The sequence below is a fragment of the Cajanus cajan genome, chromosome 6 (genome assembly GCF_000230855.2).
Source record: "Cajanus cajan strain Asha chromosome 6, NIPB_CcT2T_4, whole genome shotgun sequence".
Lineage (NCBI taxonomy): Eukaryota > Viridiplantae > Streptophyta > Magnoliopsida > Fabales > Fabaceae > Cajanus > Cajanus cajan.
The window spans coordinates 10,364,394-10,387,484 of NC_138522.1; the positions used below are offsets into that span (position 1 = coordinate 10,364,394).

The following is a 23,091-nucleotide window of genomic DNA, read 5'->3' on the forward strand; positions in this document are numbered from 1 at the left end:
TTTAGTGTCATTACCAAAAGACTATCCAATTATTGGAACCAAGTGGGTTTTCAGAAATAAGCTTGATGAATCTGGTGTAATACTAAGAAACAAGGCAAGACTAGTGGCCAAGGGGTACAATCAAGAAGAAGGAATTGACTATGATGAGACTTTTGCCCCTGTAGCAAGGATAGAAGCCATTAGATTACTTCTTGCTTATTCATCTATAAAGAATTTCAAGCTTTATCAAATGGATGTGAAAAGTGCTTTCCTCAATGGGTTTATACAAGAGGAAGTATATGTGGAACAGCCACCTGGCTTTGTGGACTACAAGAATCCTAATCATGTGTACAAGCTCAAAAAGGCACTCTATGGCTTGAAGCAAGCTCCTAGATCTTGGTATGATAGGCTGAGCAAATTTCTAATTGAGAGTGATTATGAAAGAGGAAAGGTGGATAATACATTGTTTGTCAAGAAATTTAAAAATGATACAATGTATGTACAAATATATGTTGATGACATTGTGTTTGGATCTACAAATACCTCTCTATGTAAAGAGTTTGCAAAAATCATGCAAGGAGAATTTGAAATGTCAATGATGGGAGAGCTTACATTCTTTTTAGGATTACAAATTAAACAAATGCAAGATGGAATTTTCATAAGTCAAAGCAAGTATTGCAATGAACTTCTGAAAAAGTTTGGTATGGAAGGGTGTAAGGAGGCTGCCACACCAATATCAAACAATTGCAATCTTGATTTAGATGAGAAAGGAATTGTTGTTGATAATTCAAAGTATAGAGCCATTATAGGATCACTCTTGTACTTGACAGCAAGTAGGCCTGACATAATGTTTGTTGTGTGCCTATGTGCAAGATTCCAAGCTAATCCTAAAGAATCTCATATGAAAAGTGTGAACAGAATCCTTAAGTATTTGAAAGGTACAACTAATGTTGGTTTGTGGTATCCAAAGGGAGTCTCACTAAGTCTGATTGGCTACTCAGATTCAAATTATGCCGGGTGTAGACTAGATAGAAAGAGCACAAGTGGAACTTGTCACTTGCTAGGTAGTGCACTTGTTTCACGGCATAGCAAAAAGCAAACTTGTGTTGCTTTGAGTACAGCTGAGGCTGAATATATAGCTGCTGGAAGTTGTTGTGCTCAAATTCTTTGGATGAAACAATCGTTAAGAGACTATGGAGTTGAGTTGAACAAAATTCCTTTGAGGTGTGACAATACTAGTGCAATAAATCTGACCAAGAATCCAATTTTGCACTCAAGGACTAAACATATTGAGATAAGACACCACTTTTTGAGAGATCATGTTCAAAGGAATGATTGTGTTGTAGAGTTTGTGGAAACAAGCAAGCAATTAGCTGATATTTTTACAAAACCTCTACCAAGAGAAAGATTCAATCAATTGAGGATTGAGTTGGGAATAATAAATGAATCAAGTTTGAATTGATTATGCCTTGAGAATGGAAGTTAGACATGTGTGGAAGAATGTATTTAAAAGTGACAAAAGGCTTTGTGAGACTTGAGAAGTTGAAATTTCAGAGAAGCAAAACTTCTCTGGAATAATCGATTATCTTAAGATATAATCGATTATCTTAAGTAATTCATGGAAATAATCGATTATCTTGGGTAATAATTAATTATCTGGAGCATGGAGAATTTCAAGAGTCTCTGAAATAATCGATTATTTGGGTAATAATCGATTATCTGGTAAGAAGGAACTCAAGAGTCACTATAATAATCGATTATCTTGGGAAATAATCGATTATCTGAGTAGTGGAATCTGAAAGGCCACTGGAATAATCGATTATTCTGTAAATAATCGATTATCTGGGTTGTGTTAGGAGAAACTACCCTCTGTAATAATCGATTATCCTTAAAATAATCGATTATCCATATCAGATTTCGTTTTTAAGAGATTTTTCTGATGCAAATAATCGATTATTTGCATAAATAATCGATTATCTGGGCGGTTTTTTGAAATTTCCTGAAACGGTTATCTACGCGCCAACCCTTAAAACTACCCATTACCCTTATACCCAGAATGTGTTAGGGCATAAAACACTTCTCTCAACTGATCTTCTCTCATTCTCTGATTTTCTCTCAAACCCTCAAAACCCTAACCCTCTCAAATTCTCTCAAATCTCTCATCTTCTTCATCTTTCTCAAAAACCCATCCATGGCATCTTCTTCCAAGAGGCCCAAGAAGCTTGAAGTGAGGGGGAGCAAACGTCCTCTTCCCTCAGAGCAACTGATTTTGAAGTGGTTCGCGGACGAGAAAGCGCAAGAATATTACTTCGAGTGTGTCGCCACCCGCCGAAACGGACATTGGCATTCGCGACGATGGTCGGACTCTTTTTAGTTTTGAAAAATGATGGATTGTTAGAACGACTTATTCTCAAACTGAGACCTCATCGAACTAACAATTTTGTTAAATGATTCTCACCAATCCATGTTAATCCCAAACGGGACCCTCCATGGATTAGTGGTTTTCGCAAAAAAAGGGGTTCTTGGAGTCGCCACCAATGTTTTACTCAAAACATTGGAAAAAGACATAAGGCAATTGATTTTCGCAAATCAACTTTGGCCATTACAACCAGAGTTGGGTAAGGGAGTCGATTACGTGCGGGGAAGGTGTTAGCACCCCACAACGCCCCTTTCGGGTTCCCTATGACGGATTATTTCATAAATAATAGCGTAAAATTACTAAACTACCCCTATTTATTAGAACAATTATGAGTAAACTATCTACATGATGAAAGCTTTAAACATGCAATGCAACAATCAAAAAACGGTAAAAGAAAGGATTTGGAAAGAAACCTTCGAAGCGTGCTTTTATATATTCAAAAAGGAATCTAGGAGGCTTTTTGGCGCTCCTTCCCACTACACGTTCGCTCGCTCCTTTCCCTAAAAATAATGTTTACTATGGAAATCAAAGAGATTTCCCTTCGACTTGTTCGAGTCTCAAGCTAATGGCTCGTGAACTCAAGAACTTAGTCGGATCGGCTCCCGGAGAGATTTCTAGGGCAGAGAATAGCTCAAAAACCCAAGAATACTCAGCCAGAGGGTGGAGGAATGCTCCAAAAGTGTGGGAGGACGAGCCAATGACGTCCTATTTATAGGATTGAGGCGCAGTACGGCCTAGGGGGTCAATACGGCCCGTACTGAGTTTTTGAACTACAGTACGGCCGTATTGAATTTGGTACGGCCGTACTGAAGTTCAAAAACTTCAGTACGGCCGTATTGATTTCACTACGGCCGTATTGTAGTTCAAATGGCTCAGTACGGCCGTACTGAACCTCTAGGAGGGTGTATTGAGCTCCAATCCTCGCACACCCTTATTCTAAGCTACTCTAAGACTTCTAGACCTACAAAGAATCATCCTAGGGTCTTCCAGGAGTCCTTCCGGCTGACTTTCCTTCGGTCTTCGAGAGTCTTTGAGTCTTATTTCCGACCCGGACAATTTTAGGGGTCTACAGCTGCCCCCCCTTTACTTAGTCGAACGGCTTTTTTGGTGTACCGGTTGACAAGTAAAGGAGTTGACCCAATTGTCCGGGGAGTAGGCCATCCTTCCGACTTGTAGTGTCTTCAGGTGGGAAAATTGTTGAGTAGCCTCTCCAGGGTGAGTATTAGTCGTCGCCTCTCCAGGCTCGTGCATACCTCGGTGTTTCTGACGACCTCGGTAGCGTGAGTTTGCCCTCTCCAGGGTCTGCATGCCTCCGTGTTTCTGACGACGTTGGCAGCTGCATACCTCCGCGTTTTTGACGACGTCGGTAGCTGAGTATTAGTCGTCGCCTCTCCAGGCTCGTGCATACCTCGGTGTTTCTGACAACCTCGGTAGCGTGAGTTTGCCCTCTCCAGGGTCTTCATGCCTCCGTGTTTCTGACGACGTTGGCAGCTGCATACCTCCGTGTTTCTGACGACGTCGGTAGCTGAGTATTAGTCGTCGCCTCTCCAGGCTCGTGCATACCTCGGTGTTTCTGACGACCTCGGTAGCGTGAGTTTGCCCTCTCCAGGGTCTGCATGCCTCCGTGTTTCTGACGACGTTGGCAGCTGCATACCTCCGTGTTTCTGACGACGTCGGTAGCTGAGTATTAGTCGTCGCCTCTCCAGGCTCGTGCATACCTCGGTGTTTCTGACGCCCTCGGTAGCGTGAGTTTGCCCTCTCCAACGTCTGCATGCCTCCGTGTTTCTGACGACGTTGGCAGCTGCATACCTCCGTGTTTCTGACGACGTCGATAGCTGAGTATTAGTCGTCGCCTCTCCAGGCTCGTGCATACCTCGGTGTTTCTGACGACCTCGGTAGCGTGAGTTTGCCCTCTCCAGGGTCTGCATGCCTCCGTGTTTCTGACGACGTTGGCAGCGTGAGTTTGCCCTCTCCAGGGTTGCATACCTCCGTGCTTCTGGTCACTTTGGTAGCGTGAGTTTGCCCTCTCCAGGGATTTGTGATGATTTTGTCTCCACAGTCCACGATGCTGCTTCGACGGTTGTTTTTTATTTTGGTGCCGCTAGGGCTGGATAACGCAGGGATCCGTCTAGGGGATGTGCAGTTACTCATAGGTTCTTGTGTCCCAACTTTCCATTGCGTAGTTGGTGCCCACTGGGGAAATTCTGATTCTTTGGGGATGCAGACACAAAGATGCTCTTTCTGAGGTGAGTGATGCCTTATGATTGGCTGACGTCCTTTCGACATTGGTGGAGTATCCCGGTTATCCTTATTCGGGTGACTTTTTTTTTATTTTCTGGTTTTGTTGCCTCTGCGTAGGCTGTTATCCGTTGGGGGATTCTGTCGTATTGATCTTGATTGGCCTCTTCTGTTAGGCGGATTATCTTGACGTTCGGTGTTTGGCTGAATACCGAATTCCGCTTGGGGAATGGTTATTGATCTTTTCGGATTTTCTCTTTTTGAAGGAGTGCCTCTGAGTAGGCGAATGGGGATTGAGGATCTTATGTATCCCAGAGTATTATTTAGAAAGCCTCTTCAGGCTTAGCTTCACTCGTCGCTCGAGTTGGAAAGCTATCTTCCACTGAGGAAGTCTAAGTCCTTTGACTCGGATATTTTGTTTGGATGATCATGCTTCCATTGGGGAATCTTGCTGATCTTGCTCTGATAGCTTTCACTGGGAATTCGGCCCAAGAGTGCAAGCTGAGATGTCTCTGGGGAGTATTATTTCGGCAAGCCTCTCCAGGCTCAGTTATTCTGTACGATTGTTGGATTTTCTGAATTTTTGCCTTTTTGTCAATTTTTGCTTTTTCGGCTTTTTCTGTACAGAAATTAAAGTGCTAAAGAATTTTGAACTCGAAAGTGGAAAATTTCATTAATCAAACGGAATGAAATTTGTACAATGATGATAAAAAGAGTGGGGCACAGCCCGATCAATCAAAATAAACAAAAAGCAGGAAAACACAGCAAATGGCCGGTCTTCATTCCTCTGCCGGTGGATCCTGTGGAGGGTCTGGGAAGCGACGATGCAACCAGACTGACAGGTTGTCAAAATCCTGTCTCAGGGCGTCAATGTTGTGCTGCGCATTGTCGAATCGGGCGTCGATGCTCTGCTGCAACGCCTCGAAATGAGCATCAAAGTAGGCCCTGTCTTGCTGCGAGGTGTCGGCCTCTGTCTGCGGGTCCCCTTCACCCGGGAGCTCGATGTTCTCGAAAAGCTCACTGAAGGTGTCGTGGGTGGTCGCACGTACATATTGCCTCCCTGCCTTAGCAATGATCTTCATATTGAGCAGGGTGGCAGCATTGATAGGCTTGGGCGCCAACTCCCCCGCATCTACGCCATCAGGGCACCCCCAAGTCTCGGCGAATCGTGAAAGAAACGTAGAGACCAAAATGTATCCTCGCTGAGCGTCGCTGCCCTCTCTTGCCCCCAGATTCTTTATATGCTCGAGAAAAAAGAATCCGGGGTTGGCCTTCTGCCTGGTGGCCATGCAGTAAAGAGATAGCAGATCCTGCCGCGTTACTGACTCTGGACTCTTCAGTCTGGCGTGGATGGAGCCGGTGATCAGCTTGTGGCAAATCTGGAGCGCAGTCGGGAGCCGGGTACCCTTTACTCCAGCGTGATAATCCATCTGACCCGTGACCTCTCTCCACATCTCGGTCGGGGTCAGATTATCAGGGCACTCACAGACGGCGTCCCGATATTCCAACTGATCGGCTCGCCGAAAGAAACCAGCCTGGACATTGAATTCATCCAGTGTCAGGGAGCGGTATCCTCCCTTCATCCAGAAGTCTACAGAGTAGACCGTTGCGCCGTAGCTGTTCGTCGACTCTGTGACACCGACGGTAGCCAGAAATTCCTTTGTCGCGGTCGAATAGATCTTAGGGTGGGGATCAAGGAGGAACCCCCATCCTATGGCATCGATGTAGCCTCTGACCTCATCTTCCCATTCCATTGCCCGAAGGATGCTGAAGTCGAGCACCCTCGACGGATGGAAGACGAACGACTCGAGGAAATCCAACCTCTCTTGGTGCCGCGCGGTCATTTCAAGTTGCGCAGGGACCCTCTGCCTCTTTCTTGAAGACTCGGCCATTTTTTGGAATCGGAGGGATCTCAAACACACTCACAGATAAAGTATGCAGAGGAATGAAGATGTTGTGATGAATGAGAGGAAAAGGGACGTATTTATAGAAAAAATTAGGTCAGTACGGCCCGTATTGAATTCAATACGGCCGTACTGACCTTACCGTTGATGTACAAAACAATGGACCAATACGGGCCGTATTGAATTCAATACGCCCGTATTGGTGTGAACGTTATGGCCAATACGGCCGTATTCATTTCAGTACGCCCGTATTGAATTGAAAATTTGTTCGTAACCCTAATTTCAATACGGGCGTACTGAACATGGTACGGGCGTACTGAAGTTTTTTTTTTTGTTTTTTCAATAAACAGAGAATAAGTGATCTTCCAGTACACCTATCATATGTATGCATGTATGCGGTATGATGCACCTAATTCTATTTGATTTATTTTTCAAAAGAATTAACCGATGCGTTTCTTTGCTTGGATTTTTGCCATTCCTCTAGACGGGTTGTGCGCTGCCGATTTCTGTAACCGAGGAATGATGCATGTTATATCGAGATTGGTGTCATCAACCCAGTGATCCTTCCCTTCCTTTAGAAGATGTATCAACCTTCCTATTGACCACTATATCTCCATGTTTCCACTAGATTATTCTAAAATCGTTTGGGACAAGAGAAAAGAAAGGAAAGATATTTTTGTTCAAAAGTTTGTGTTTTAGAGGGGATTATTATTGTTTTGAAAACGGTTTTTGTAAGAATGGCTGGCCAAGGTAGGCTCATGTGTTTAGGCTTGTTTGATTAAACACTTATGAAGTTAAGAAAGTCTTGTTATTGACATTGTGATTCGACAACTTAGATAGCTTCCCTTGAACCTTTCTTTTTGAATTCAGCTCATGGTACCATCATGGATTTCTTTTGCTTTTTGATTGTCCTTATTTTTGCCTAAAACACCCCTTTGTGGCGTCTCAGCGGACCTTTGTTTTTGTTCATTTTTGCAACCCTAATTTTTGCCTAGGTCACCCTTTCGTGGGATTCCTAGCGGGTTCTTTGCTCTTATTTTTGCGCAGCCCCCTTTTTGGGTTTCCTGCCGAGCTTTTTTGTTTTTAGGATTTTGTCCTTAAAGGATTTCTTTTTTATCCATGATGGCACTTGTTGAGGCCAAGGAAAGGTGCTCCAAGTTGTCACACACACTTCCACATAAAAATGATGCGGGTTTATTGTTATTAAGACGATTTTAACCTCATTCATGCTTATTCAAACAGGGTTAAAAATAATGTGGTCTAGAAATTTATTGCAAGCAAGAAAAGAAGCAATAAGAACTAATAAAGAACGATTTTATTATAATTCTAGCGGAAACATGTGCCCTATCGAGGCTCGGGGGTCGGGCTGTCCCCGAGGAGTGATCTCTAACAGTCATCAGGTCTATACATCCCTATCGGAAGAAGAAGAGCACTTGATGACGACAACCGGCCTTGACGCTTGTGAACCGACCTTCCTAAAGATCTAGCTTAAAGAACGTCGAGAAGGATCTTGGTTCCTCTTCGTCCTTTGATCTTTATTAGGGTTGTATCCTAACCCTTGTTTCCCCGGATTATCCTTAATAATGGGTAGCTCGGGAATTCCTTGGGAATCCTTGCCAAGTCCTTGTCCAGGCAAGTATCCGTTCTTGGTGAGCATGTAGGCTACCTTCTTCATTTCTCAGGGAAACGTTTCGACATTGGCAATCTCCAATGCTTGGAAGGCGGTCTCTAGAGCTTCCTCTGCTGCATCCACGTAAGGTATGGCAGATGGCTTGCTGATGAGTATGTCATCTTCGGCTTGTACGGTCACCAGCTTGTCACCCACTATGAATTTGACTTTCTGGTGGAGCGTAGAGGGAACAGCTTTCGCATCATGAATCCAAGGTCGGCCGAGGAGACAGCTGTACGCGGGAGTAATGTCCATCACTTGAAATTCGACATTAAAGATGGTGGGTCCAATTTGGATTGGAAGATTAATTTCTCCCACCACTTCTCTTTTAGAACCGTCGAAAGCTCGGACGATCATGTTGCTCGGGCGCATTTGGATTCCCTTGATTGCCACTTGATCGAACGTTCTTTTTGGCATCACATTCAAGGAAGATCCATTATCCACCAAGACTTTAGCGATGTGATATTCCTTGCACTTTACAGAGATGTGCAAGGGCTTGTTGTGATTCGGTCCCTCAGCGGGGATTTCTTCATCGGTAAAAGTGAGGTGATCATTAGCCGTGATGTGACTAACAATCCCCTCAAATTTGTCTTGGGAGATAGTGTGCGACACGTATGCCTCGTTCAAGACTTTCAACAGAGCTTGCCGATGCGGTTCGGAGCATAGGATCAACGACAACAGAGTAATCTTTGCTGGCGTCTTATGAAGTTGATCCATGATGGAGTACTCGCTCTGTCGGATATATTTTAACAGCTCGTTAGTCTCCTCCTCGGATTCTTTATTTTCCTCGGTTTTCTCTTTTTCTTTTTCCTTTCCTTTATTCTTGGGAGCTTTATCATGAAGATCTTCGGGAGTGTAGATCCTGCCACTCCTAGTCATGCCCCCAAGTCCAGCGATGTTAGAGATATCGCTGTCGGCAGAAGAATGGATGTCGTATATCCATGGCACAGCTTTATTCGATTCGTAGGGAAAAGGTCTTGGAGCAGTGATCTTCAACGGTATCGGACCTTCCCCTTTATTCGTCTTGATTACCAACAACGGAGTTGATGTGCGTTCGCTTGGCGCGGTTGTTGGTTTACACTTAATAACAAACGGCGTGCGATCCATTCTGAACATACGCATCGATTAATCCTTTCTTTTTATTAATGTTATTAATGAATTACTAGGAGAGATGTATGCAATGCACTCCCCTAGATCCCTCCATGATCTTCGATAAGAATGCATGATATGAGATGATGGCGTTGAATATGCATGCATTGTGTTTATTCAACTAAGCATTATCATGTTTTCAGGATGCTCCTAAGATGATGCATGATATTGCTTGGTTTGGATAAATAATTTTTTTTTTCTTTTTTTGGGTATTTTGTTTTTTGTATTTTTTCGAGTGAAAAGGGAAACTACCTACATGAATGTGATGAGGGTAGATGTTAACACCATGTAATGGAAGATTCTTATTCCTATTTATTCTTATTCTAAAAGGGGAATGTTGTATGTTTAAAGAATGCAATGTATGCTCAAACAATGTCACATAAACAATGCATAAACAATTCACTCATCCACGAACAGTCACGAGCGAATCACGAGGTAGGGGTATCCTGCAGACAAGTGCATATTCAAGGAGGTTCTAACTGTTCTCACCGGTCTAAGGCCCCCAAGGTGCCCCCATTATAGGGACCCAATCCCTCTCGCCGTAAGTCGATGGAAAGCTCCAACGCACTGTCGGACTTGAGTTCATGGTTTTCACCTTGAGTGATGCTTTCCAACAACGGTCTACGGGCACCTATAGACCCATTCGACAACCGGCCGTACTAACATCCACTCCCTATGGCTTTCCACTCATGCCCCCGGGTATAGGGGGAACTGTTGTGTGCAAAGGTTCGTGTGCAGATTATATTTCAAACAATTGCGAAAATTTAAACATCCAACAGTTATTAAAGCCAATTAGGTAAAACGTATTATCATACAAGCGAGGGGTAATGAAGTAATTTTAAGCTATCATTTTAGAAATAATCCATCACTAAATGGGACTGACTCTCGAGGCTTCCCCAGCAGAGTCGCCATCTGTCGCCACCCGCCGAAACGAACATTGGCATTCGCGACGATGGTCGGACTCTTTTTAGTTTTGAAAAATGATGGATTGTTAGAACAATTTATTCTCAAACTGAGACCTCATCGAACTAACAATTTTGTTAAATGATTCTCACCAATCCATGTTAATCCCAAACGGGACCCTCCATGGATTAGTGGTTTTCGCAAAAAAAGGGGTTCTTGGAGTCGCCACCAATGTTTTACTCAAAACATTGGAAAAAGACATAAGGCAATTGATTTTCGCAAATCAACTTTGGCCATTACAACCAGAGTTGGGTAAGGGAGTCGATTACGTGCGGGGAAGGTGTTAGCACCCCACAACGCCCCTTTCGGGTTCCCTATGACGGATTATTTCATAAATAATAGCGTAAAATTACTAAACTACCCCTATTTATTAGAACAATTATGAGTAAACTATCTACATGATGAAAGCTTTAAACATGCAATGCAACAATCAAAAAACGGTAAAAGAAAGGATTTGGAAAGAAACCTTCGAAGCGTGCTTTTATATATTCAAAAAGGAATCTAGGAGGCTTTTTGGCGCTCCTTCCCACTACACGTTCGCTCGCTCCTTTCCCTAAAAATAATGTTTACTATGGAAATCAAAGAGATTTCCCTTCGACTTGTTCGAGTCTCAAGCTAATGGCTCGTGAACTCAAGAACTTAGTCGGATCGGCTCCCGGAGAGATTTCTAGGGCAGAGAATAGCTCAAAAACCCAAGAATACTCAGCCAGAGGATGGAGGAATGCTCCAAAAGTGTGGGAGGACGAGCCAATGACGTCCTATTTATAGGATTGAGGCGCAGTACGGCCTAGGGGGTCAATACGGCCCGTACTGAGTTTTTGAACTACAGTACGGCCGTATTGAATTTGGTACGGCCGTACTGAAGTTCAAAAACTTCAGTACAGCCGTATTGATTTCACTACGGCTGTATTGTAGTTCAAATGGCTCAGTACGGCCGTACTGAACCTCTAGGAGGGTGTATTGAGCTCCAATCCTCGCACACCCTTATTCTAAGCTACTCTAAGACTTCTAGACCTACAAAGAATCATCCTAGGGTCTTCCAGGAGTCCTTCCGGCTGACTTTCCTTCGGTCTTCGAGAGTCTTTGAGTCTTATTTCCGACCCGGACAATTTTAGGGGTCTACAGAGTGGTACGCTGGTCGGAGAATCATTCCTCCGAAGACCCTAAAGCTTGAATGGTTCAAGAATGAAGGGTTTAGCTTTCCAACCCTTTTGGAGCATCAAGAGTTGAAGGTGTTCCTGGAGATGGAAGGACCCTACTACCCGGAACTGATCAGGTTATTTCTATGTTTTGCCACTACTAACGGAGGAGTTATGCAATCAGTGGTGAAGGGAAAACTGATCAAGTTGGACGGACCAACTCTGAGAGCGGCTGCGGGTCTGAGCGGGACAGGAGCAGAGAAACCCCAGCCATTCAACTTTGGAGATTTTGAAGAACTGACCACATTTCGGGACTGTCAAAGGGTTCCGTCAAACACCAATTACGAGAAATTTTTAGCGGGAGGTATGAAGAAGAACTCTCGTTTAATTTCTTTTATTATTGCTTGGATGTTAAAACCCAGGTTACACAACCATGCTCAGATGTCTAGAGATGACATTTTGCTGATGCATGTCATTAAGAAGAAAATTAAAATTGATTGGGTGTCAGTAGTGAACGATTGTATGTGGAAAGCAAGGAGAAAGGAAGACGGTCCAATTCCTTATGCTTTGCTTTTGTCCAAAATCTTTGAGAATGCTGGTGTAGATCTGACATGTGAAAGAAAGATTGTACTGCACGCATCAAATAAGATTGAGAAATCTTCTTTGCATCACATGGGGATGCTGAAGCAAGAAGATAAGTGGGTTTTTAAATGAGACATTCCTCCTACCCCGGAGCCAGCTACTGATGAGGATGGTGTTCCTTCTCAAGATGAGGATCAGCCACCACAAGTGGAAGCTGAGCCTAGGGAAGATGAGCCGGAGTTGAAGCCATTTTCATCATTTGAGCAGATCATGATCAACAAAATGGATGCTATGATGGAGATGTCACGAAGACAAGAATCCATGTACTCTGGAATTCTTGATAGGTTTGACGAACTAGATCATGAAGTCAGACTCATCAAGACCCAGCTTGGTATTCCGGATGATGAGGAGTAATTTCTATTTTGTTGTTATTTTGTTTAGTTTTTAATTCAAGTTTGGAACAATTTAAGTTCAATTTGGTTGTAATGATTTTAATTCCTGAACAGTTTTATTGCTTTTTGTTGTTGAACAATTGAAGTTTGATGAATTTGAAGTTTGGTTTGCTAATGTGTTGGCTTGATTTTTGATTCCAAAGTGTGATTTGGGATGCTGATGCAAAATGCTCTGTTTTTGTTAGCATATATGTTGATTAGTGTGCTGTTTTGGTTATTGATATTGTGATAATGTTTTTCTTGACTTAATTTGATTTAAACTGTGGCTAAATGGTGCACATATGACTTGGTTTGGTTTGCTGAATCAAAGCTGAATTTTGGTTATTGCTGGACATATTCTATACATGGCTTATGATTGTTAAACTTGGCTTACTTTGTTTTTGATAATGCCAAAGGGGGAGAAATGGTATTGTGTGTGTACAGTGTTGTTTTGTGCAGGTATTGTGCTTGTGTGTGTGTATTGTGCAGATAATTTAAAGGCACAATGGAAGGCACAATGATGTTTTTAGCATTTGGATGATTCAATGTGAACCATGGGTTGTCATCATCAAAAAGGGGGAGATTGTTGAGCTTGGGAGAGCTTAAAAGAGTTTTGATGATCACAACATGAGAACAACAACTTGGAGCACAAAAACAAAGTCAAAGAAGTGTCAAGAAAATGCTATGAGTTAGAGCTATGTAATAGAACTTAGGATATAAATTGTTGTGAATATGTTTCTATAGTTTTGTGTGCTTGGTATGCTTTGTGCATAATCAAATCTTATCTAAACTAAGTAGAGAGTATATGATGATGAGTTTAGAACATTGGAAAGTTATTTTGAGTCTTAAAATGAAGTTTTAAGAACTAACTCAAAATAATCGATTATTGTTAAATATAATCGATTATTTCAGCAAATAGGCTAAGTGGAATGCCTTGCTGTAATAATCGATTATTTGCCAAAATAATCGATTATCCCAGGAACAACTCTCTGGAATAATCGATTATCCAGCAAAATAATCGATTATATTGTTCTTAGTTGATTTCCAGAAAACCTGAAGAACAAAATAATCGATTATTCTTTAAAATAATCGATTATCTGTGTCTGAAACTTTTATAAATAGTTTGAACTTTGAGAAACTTCAGACATGAGTTAGAACTGATAATCAATTTGTGAAAAATGTTTTTGTGAGTCTTTGTGACATCTTGGAGAAGTTTTCTTTGTGAAATCCAAGAGTGAAAACGTTTGTGAAAAGCTTTGTTAGAAAATCATCGTCATCATAATCTTGAAAGGGGAAGATAAAGATTTGTTCAAGAATTTCAGGTGAATTCGTTCCTTTTATTCTTTGTGAATCTTTGTTGAAAATCTTGAGAAGGGTTTCTCAAGTAATAAGATTTCTTGTAGTGGGTTCTACAAGGGGTGCTTTCTTGGGGTCAAGAAAGTGGTTATCTTTAGTATAGAAGTATATGCATGTGTGTTTGCTTGTAAACCTTCTTGATTAAAGATAGTGGAACAAATCTTAATCAGGTGTTGATTAAGGACTGGATGTAGGTCACATGTGGAGTGGCTGAACCAGTATAAAAGACTTGTGCAATCTTCTTCTACCCTATCTCTTACTTTAAGTAATTGCTTAATTGAATATTAAAGAAGATAAAGCTTGATTAACAAGTGTATGTGAATCTTGATGGTTTAAATCTGTAATTGAACATTATTGTTGAACCTCATTATGTTGTAATCAAGTGGGCATATTGCATTCATATTTTCATAACAAGTCTTTAGAAAAGCTTCATTTGGAAATTCAGTCATAGAAAAGTTTTAAGTGAAATAAAGATCCTAGAAACTCTGATAAATTTTTAAAGGGTCATAGAATCCAATTCACCCCCCCCTCTTGGATTGTGCCATTCTTTTCTATCAGCAGGCACAAATTCAGTCACAGGGCCACTGCTGCTATTTTCCTTGGTTACCCCAAGGGATACAAAGGTTATAGACTCCTTGATCTTTCCACTAAACAAATCTTCATTTCTAGAGATGTTAAATTTTTTGAACATATTTTCCCGTTCAAAACTCCACCTAAAATCAGTCATGATACTGATAATACGAATTTTTTTGTTACTCCCAATATTACTAACTCTTCTGTTTCAGATGTTAGTGATGACCACATCCCTCCTTCCGCTGTTCCAAACAACATTACCATGACTGACACACAAACTCCCACTGAGGACCACCCCCCTCCTAGAAGATCCAACAGGGCTACTAATCCTCCAAGATACCTTAGTGACTATCATTGTTATAATGTCACAGATTTGCCCATCACTGCCTATCCTATCCAAAATTACCTAGATTATTCTAAGCTATCCAATTCTCATAGACATTATATTTGTCAAATTTCAGAACATTTTGAACCACAAACTTATGCTCAAGCCATCAAGTACGCATCCTGGCAGCAAGCTATTTCTGATGAATTAGTTGCAATGGAAGTCAATAATACTTGGGATGTGGTGCCTCTTCCTCCAGAAAAAAAGCCAATTAGCTGCAAGTGGCTCTTCAAACTTAAGTTGAACTCTGATGGAACGGTGGCCAAGCACAAAGCCAGACTTGTTGCTAGGGGATTCACTTAACAGTATGGCCTTGACTTTCAAGAAACTTTTTCTCCTGTGGCGAAAATCACCACACTCAGGTTACTCTTGTCCTTAGCTGCTTCTCACCATTGGCATTTAGCTCAATTAGATGTCAATAATGCTTTTTTAAATGGTAACCTTGAGGAAGAAATATTTATGCAAATTCCTCAAGGCTATACCCATAATATTGTAAGTACCACACCTACTCCTCTTGTTTGTAAACTCAATAAGTCTATATATGGCCTTAAACAGGCTTCAAGGAGCTGGTTTACTAAATTCAGCACTACTTTATTATCTCATGGTTACAAACAATCAAAATTTAATTATTCCTTATTCACCAAAGGCACAAAATCCAATTTCATTGTTGTTTTGGTGTATGTGGATGACATTGTTCTTGCTAGTCCAAGCAATGATGTCATTTCACAAACAAAAACTCTTTTACAAAAATATTTCAGGCTAAAAGATCTTGGAGATCTCAAATTCTTTCTTGGATTAGAATTATCCAAATCCAAGGAAGGAATATTTATTTGTCAAAGGCACTACACCATGTCAATCCTAGAAGATTGTGGAATGTTGGGCTGCAAGCCTTCATCGCTCCCAATGGAATCAAATTTGAAACTCAAAGCAGATTCAGGCACCAAGCTATCTGACCCTGGAAAATACCGAAGGCTAATTGGCAGACTTCTATACTTGACTGTATCCAGGCCTGACATTTGTTTTGCTGTACACAAGCTAAGTCAATTTGTTTCTAGCCCATATACTGATCATATGAATGCAGCTAACTTGTTACTTAGGTACCTCAAGCATACTGCCGGACAGGGGATCTTATTCAAATCTAATTCAGCTACTAGATTGCATGCGTATGTAGATGCAGATTGGGGATCTTGTCCTGACAGCAGAAAGTCCACAACTGGCTTCTGTATTTTCCTAGGGAATTCCTTAATCTCTTGGAAATCAAAAAGACAAAAAATAGTGAGTAAATCATCTGCAGAGGCAGAATACAGGGCCTTATCTTCTGTATCCAGTGAAATTACTCTGAAGAACATGCTAACTGAATTCAACATCAACACACCATTTGCCTTGGTCTACTGTGACAATAATGCTGCCATTCACATTGCTTCCAATCCGACTTTTCATGAGAGAACAAAACATCTCGAGATTGACCTCCATTTCATCCGAGATAAGGTTACCAAAGGCGTCATCAAACTGATCCATGTCAGAAAATATCTCCAACTTGCAGATGTTTTCACTAAAGCCTTACCCAAGACTACCTTTCTTAGCATCATCTCCAAGATGGCCATAGACAACATTTTCTTGCCATCTTGAAGGGGGGGTATTAGATTATATAGTTATATTTATGCTGTAAATATATTTTAGTTAGTTTTATTTTGGTTAGTCGTTGCTTAGTTGGTTAGCCTGTTCCTTCTTAGTCTCATGTATTTAAGGGGCAGCCTGGTATTTTCATTATCAGATTTTTCTCATTCTCTAGATGCAATTGCAACAGTATTTCGTTTTCACTCTTCTTCATTCTTGAGCTATCATCACTATAATAGCATCAATAAATTGAAGATTGAAAAACATTTTCTAGGTATAAAAGCAAACTTATGGAGGTTTTGTTATAAAGCAATCAATTCACAAGAACCAGCATAAAATTTGCACATACTAAAGCTATCTTCGATTTCAACGAAATATTGTTTTAGAATTTTTAGTAAAGGAAAGCTATATATATATATATATATATATGTATATATAAAGTTCTTCTGTAAATTATGATGGAAATATTGACGAGTTTTAAAAATGAAGGTTTTAATTTATTTAATTTATGGAAATTTTGAATTAAAAAGTGAAGATTTTAGAATATTAGGTGGAGGAAAACTAAACATAAAGTGCTTGTAGATGTGATTTGAGAATTAGAAATTAAATTTAAATGAAAAAAATTGAATTAATCAAAATCACACATCTTAAAAAAGAGAATCATAAACTTTACATTTAAATTAAATAATATTATATTTTTATTTACATCCTGTACCACCCCGGATGTAGGATTGAGCTCACACCGAGATCCTAGTGTAATATACCGATTATATATATATATAAGCTGACGCAAACCTCGAAGTCAATAAGACCGACACCTCAATATATAAGCAACATCAAATATATATAACACGTGACAATAATGACCAACCTAACTGTAGTTAACTCACCTTGGATAATCACTATAGCAGTTATATCGGAAAACTGCACAACCCAGGTAAAGGATAAGTATGAGAATAGACAATAGAACGGTAACTAACTTGATCGTCGGAGTCCTTTTTGCAGGTACTTCCGAGACGCTCGAGGAAGAAGATCAGAGAGTGAAGATTCATCATAGCAACCGATCTCATACGATCTCGGCCAGACTAGAACAGAGAAGACAACTTACCCGAGTTAGAGACCCAACCTGATTCGTGTAAGAACATTTGGCGCTAGAGGAAGGGCTTGGTAAAACTTTTCCTCCTTCACCCTTATGGTTTCAACCCGAAGTCAGACCAATAGATCAACGAGTATACCACGTCCAAACACATCAAATATGGAAGACAATCCGGCCCTACGACGGTTACTTGAACAGATCGAATTGATGCAACAACAACATGCGGCAGCAATGGAAAATCTTCGGAAACAGCATGAAGCCGACTTGCAACAGTTACGTGCCGAACAGGCTGCGTTCTGAGCCCAATGGCAATAAAATCAACCACCACCATACACTAATCACGCTATCCATGTTCCTCCTACTGCAGATGAACATCAGTCTTCTCCCGATCTTACATACCCACCAGAACTCACTTGAACTCACCGATCTGCACATACTCACATCAGCCATCCTGAATACGACCCTCATTCCACTCGACGACACCCCTTTATTGATGGAATTATGGAAGTTCCCCTTCCACCTACTTGGAAACCGTTAAACATTAACAGATATGACGGAACCACTGACCCTGATGAGCACATCGGCGCATATGTTACCCAGATCAACCTTTACACGAATGTTGATGCCATCATGTGCCGTGTATTCCCAACCTCACTCAAAGGGACTGCCCTTAGTTGGTACACACAATTACCACTCAGATCAGTAGACAACTTTGATACTTTGGTTCGCCTCTTCTCTACCCAATATGCCACCAGCAGACCTCATCACATCACCTCGGCAGCATTGTCTAACTTGAGACAACAAGATGATGAATCCCTCAGGCATTTTATGGAACGTTTTGCTAACATTTCCATCAAAATCCGAAACCTTAACCCTGAAGTCGTCCTCCATTCCATGCTGATGGCACTCAAACTTGGACCCTTCGTTGGCAGCCTCTGCCGACACCAACCAACAAGCATGGACGAACTGCGAGCAAGCGCTGCTGGATATACATTCAAATGGAAGAACATGCTGAATTTCGTAATAATATCCGAGATGGCCTCACTGTCAAGGGAGAATCAGTAGCAGGGAAAAACAAAAGAATCATTTCGATCAAAGATCCAAAAGACCTCGTCAAGCACGAGGTCCCAGGTATGATTTTTACACACCCCTTAATGCTCCTCGAGTCAACATTTTAGAGGAAGCTAACCAAGCAGATCTGATCTCCTTACCTCCCCCAGCATACAACTCGGCCAATGCCGACAAGAGCAAACATTGTCGTTATCACCGAAATTATGGGCATACCACTGAAGAATCTTGGAGTCTTAAAGACAGGATTGAAGAGTTAATTCAAGCTGGTCAACTTGGACAATATGTCCAACGTGGCCAAGCTTCTTGAGGAGGTTTTCATGGCCGAGGCAGAGGGCGAGGTAGATATTCAAACCGATACCAAGGACGATACCAAGGTCACCCGGGACGATCTGAGCAAAGCAATTACCAACAAACACACACACGTGAAGAAAACAAGCCCAGCACAAATAGTGTCGATCCGCAGCATGTAGACAAATCCTCTACAGAAAATAACTTGCGTGGGGTAATCAATACCATTGTGGGAGGCTTCGCTGGCGGAGGAAGCTCTAATTCCGCCAGAAAGCGGCATCTACGCAACATTCATAACATCAATGATCATCACAGCTCAGAATCGAAATCCACCAACTCCTCCTATTGTCTTCACTGATGATGACTTTGAAGGAATAAATCTAAACCAAGATGATCCTATGGTTATCTCTGTTGAAGTGGCCAACTGGGAAGTCCAAAAGACCTTAATTGATCAAGGCAGCTCTGCTGATGTATTGTACTGGCCAACCTTTCTAAAACTTAATATTCCTCACAATATGATCCATCCATACTCCGAGCCTCTCGTGGATTTTGCAGGTGAGCGAGTCCATACTCGTGGGTTTATTGAATTACTAACCTCCTTTCAGCTTTGAATTCAAGAAGAGTGTTGGTGAAATATCTCTTAGTTGATGCCATTACTTCTTACAACATCCTTATTGGAAGACCAACACTGAACCAGTTGGGAGCTGTAGTATCTACACCTCACTTAACCATGAAATTCCTGGGGATGAATGGACATATCATAGCTATCAAAGCCAATCAACAACTAGCAAGGAAATGTTACGCTGAAAGTCTAAAGATCACTCCCACCAAACCTCAACTGGGGATGACGAGTTCAACAATGGTGGCCCATGTTGGCAAGAACGAGATGATCGGGCTGGATCCCCGAGTTGACATGCACGACCACTGACCTAGTCCTGTTGACGAGCTACTGGAATTCCAAATTGGTAAGAAGCCGGGACAATGCACCAAAATCGGGAAGCACATAGAACCCGACCTCCGAGGTAAAATCATGTCAATTCTCATTGAAAATGTTGACCTCTTTGCATGGAGCAGTGCAGACATGCCAGGGATAGACCCCAGTTTTATTTGCCACAAATTAGCCATTTACAGAGAAGCAAAGCCACTATCTCAGAAGTAAAGAAAGATTGGTGACGAAAGAAGAGAAGCTTTTAAAATTGAAACTCAAAAATTGTTGAATGCAGGATTCATCAAAGTAATTAAGTATACCACTTGGCTAGCCAATGTCGTGATGGTCAAAAAATCTAATGGCAAGTGGCGTATGTGTGTTGATTATACAGATCTGAACAAAGCTTTTCCAAAAGATGCATACCCTCTACCTAGTATCGATAGATTGGTGGATGGAGCCTCTGGTTATGCTATGCTAAGCTTTCTAGATGCCTACTCAGGCTACAATCAGATTCTTATGTATCCCCCAGATGAAGAGTACATTGCTTTTATCACAGAACAAGGTAATTACTGTTATCATGTCATGCCATTTGGGCTCAAAAATGTCGGAGCAACATATCAGAGATTAATGGACAAGGTCTTTGCTGAATAGATTGGTTGTAACCTTGAGGTTTACGTTGATGACATGGTCATCAAAACAAAATCAGCCACTGATCATGTCCGAGACCTCGAAGAGATCCTCCAACAAGTCAGAAAGTACAACATGAGATTAAATCCTGAAAAATATGTTTTTGGAGTTCAAGGGGGAAAGTTTTTAGGATTTATGATTACTTGCCGATGGATAGAAGCAAATCCAGATAAGTGTCAGGCATTGATTAACATGAGGAGCCCCCAAAATCATAAAGAGGTACAAAGATTGGCGGGCAGACTTGCCAGTTTATCTCGGCTCATCCCCAAGATGGCGGAAAAAGCCAAACCTATTTTTAACTTGCTCAAAAAACCAAAGGATTTTCATTAGGATGACCAATGTGAACAAGCATTTTCTGATTTCAAAAACTTTTTATCTTCACCTCCTATCCTGACCAAGCCTCAGGCCCAAGCTGATCTCTTGTTGTATCTTGTTGTGGCTGACAATGCAATCAGTGCGGCACTTATGCAAACTGACGGTAAAAAACAAATTCCCGTTTATTTTATCAATCATGTTTTGCAGGCGTCCGAGCAGAGGTATCAAACTATTGAGAAGTTGGTCCTTGCCTTAATAACCTCAGCTCGTCGACTTCAGCCTTATTTTCAAAGTCATCAGATTGTAGTCAAGACCGACTATCCTATCAAACAGATTCTTCGGAAGCCCGATCTCGCAGGTCGGATGACAGCTTGGTCAGTTGAGCTATCTGAGTACGGAATTAAGTATGAAAGTCGGGGAGCATTGAAAGCCCAATGTCTTGCTGATTTCATAGCTGAGCTCACACCCAGCGTTTCGTTGGAAGATCAATCTTGGATTTTACATGTTGATGGCTCATCTAATACCAAGGGTAGTGGTGCTGGAATCATCCTTGAAGGTCCTAATGATATGATGCTCGAGCTTGCAATCAAATTTGATTTTCGAGCTACTAATAACCAGGCAGAATGTGAAGCTTTGCTTGCAGGTTTGAGATTGGCCAAGGACGTTGGCGTCAAGAAGCTCAGGTGTTGTAGTGATTCAAAGTTAATTACAGAGCAAGTAGGGGGAAGTTATCAAACAAAAGAACCACAGCTCCAAAGGTATAACCTCATGGTATCTCATTTAATCTCCTCCTTTGACCATTTTCAGATTGAGCATATTCCACGAGCACAAAATGTTAGAGCCGATTTGCTATCCAAACTAGCCAGTACTAAACGTCCAGGACAACATAAAACAATTATTCAAGAGACAATTAGCACTCCTAGCTATGATTCTGTAGCAATATTAGACAACAACCCTGGTCAGTCAAGTTGGATGGCAAGCATTTGGCAATACCTCACAGATGGTACTTTACCAAATGACAAAATGGAAGCTTCAAAAATCAAAGCCAAATCTTGTCATTTCACAATTGAAGCCGGTGAATTGTTCAAAAGAGGGTTCTCAGTACCCCTTTTAAAATGTCTTGACCCAGATCAGGTTGAGTACGTGATGAGCGAGATCCATCGAGGTATATGTGGTATGCATTCTGGAACTCGGTCCATGGCAGCAAGAGTAGTCCGAGCTGGCTACTATTGGCCAACTATGAGATCAGATTGTAAAACATATGTACAAAAATGTGAAGCTTGTCAGAAATTCGGCAACCTACATCAATTACCTGCAACAGCACTTCACTCCATGCAGTCAGCATGGCCTTTTGCATGGTGGGGCATGGACATCCTTGGTCCCTTCCCAATTGCCAAAGGTCAATTGAAATTCTTAATCGTAGGGATTGATTACTTCACAAAGTGGATTGAAGCTGAACCTTTAGTGAGAATTACAACAACTAATGTGCAACGATTTACGTGGAGGAAAATCATTTGCAGGTATGGCCTACCTCAAGCAATCACCACAGATAATGGCAAGCAATTTGTGGATAGAAATTTTGAACAATTTTTTACGCAACTTGGAATTAATCACAAAGTCACCTCGGTAGAACACCCACAAAAAAATGGCCAAGCTGAAGCAGCAAATAAAGTGATTCTCTGAGAACTTAAAAAAAGGCTAGGATCGTCAAAAGGAGAATGGATTGAAGAATTACCTAGTGTCTTGTGGGCGTACCATTGCACACCACAGACTACTACTTAAGAAACTCCTTATAAGTTAACCTATGGTTCAGATGCAATGATACCTATTGAAGTTGGTGAGCCAAGTCACAGAAGATTAACGTTCAACGAATCTCAGAACGGAGAACAGTTGAGCTTGGACCGAGACTTACTTGATGAAACAAGGGAACATGCTAGGGTGCAGGAAGAAGCATGTAAACTTCGAGCTTCTCAACGGTACAATTCGAAGCTCAAACCGAGATCCTTCCGCGAGGGAGATCTCGTCTAGAGAGCCACAGGCGATGCTCGAAAAGATACATCGACAGGAAAATTTGTAGCTAATTGGGAAGGTCCCTTTCGCATCTTAGAATGCTTACAAAATGGAGCGTATAGACTGATAGAACTCAGTGGCAAAGTTCTCCCTAGAACTTGGAACGCCACTCATTTGAAATTTTATTTCAGTTAAACGCATGTAAACCCAGGTATTGTACTCTTTTTCCTACTTCGGTCTTTTTCCCAAGTAAAAAAAAAAGGGTTTTGGCTTAGAGGTTTTAACGAGGCAT

The 23,091-nt window shown here is 41.5% G+C and overlaps 2 protein-coding genes across 2 annotated transcripts; both read left to right on the forward strand.

Moving 5' to 3' along the window:
* The first annotated feature begins 19,161 nt into the window (after positions 1-19,161).
* Positions 19,162-19,787, forward strand: LOC145958548 (uncharacterized). Its single transcript, XM_083076051.1, has 2 exons — positions 19,162-19,414; positions 19,465-19,787. Exons 1-2 carry the CDS (start codon positions 19,162-19,164, stop codon positions 19,785-19,787), a joined length of 576 nt encoding a protein of 191 aa, XP_082932177.1.
* Positions 19,788-20,471: 684 nt separating this feature from the next.
* On the forward strand, positions 20,472-22,472 carry LOC109790892 (uncharacterized). Its single transcript, XM_083076052.1, has 2 exons — positions 20,472-20,693; positions 20,805-22,472. Exons 1-2 carry the CDS (start codon positions 20,472-20,474, stop codon positions 22,470-22,472), a joined length of 1,890 nt encoding a protein of 629 aa, XP_082932178.1.
* The last annotated feature ends 619 nt before the right edge of the window (positions 22,473-23,091 follow it).

What these genes read in the sequence shown, in the direction of transcription:
- LOC145958548 (XM_083076051.1), top strand. Translation starts at nt 19,162, where the DNA reads ATGATCATCACAGCTCAGAATCGAAATCCACCAACTCCTCCTATTGTC. An exon ending in GCCTCTCGTGGATTTTGCAG is followed by an intron (nt 19,415 to 19,464) that starts GTGAGCGAGTCC and finishes ACCTCCTTTCAG; the next exon opens with CTTTGAATTCAAGAAGAGTG.
- LOC109790892 (XM_083076052.1), top strand. Translation starts at nt 20,472, where the DNA reads ATGGTCATCAAAACAAAATCAGCCACTGATCATGTCCGAGACCTCGAA. An exon ending in GCCCCCAAAATCATAAAGAG is followed by an intron (nt 20,694 to 20,804) that starts GTACAAAGATTG and finishes GATTTTCATTAG; the next exon opens with GATGACCAATGTGAACAAGC.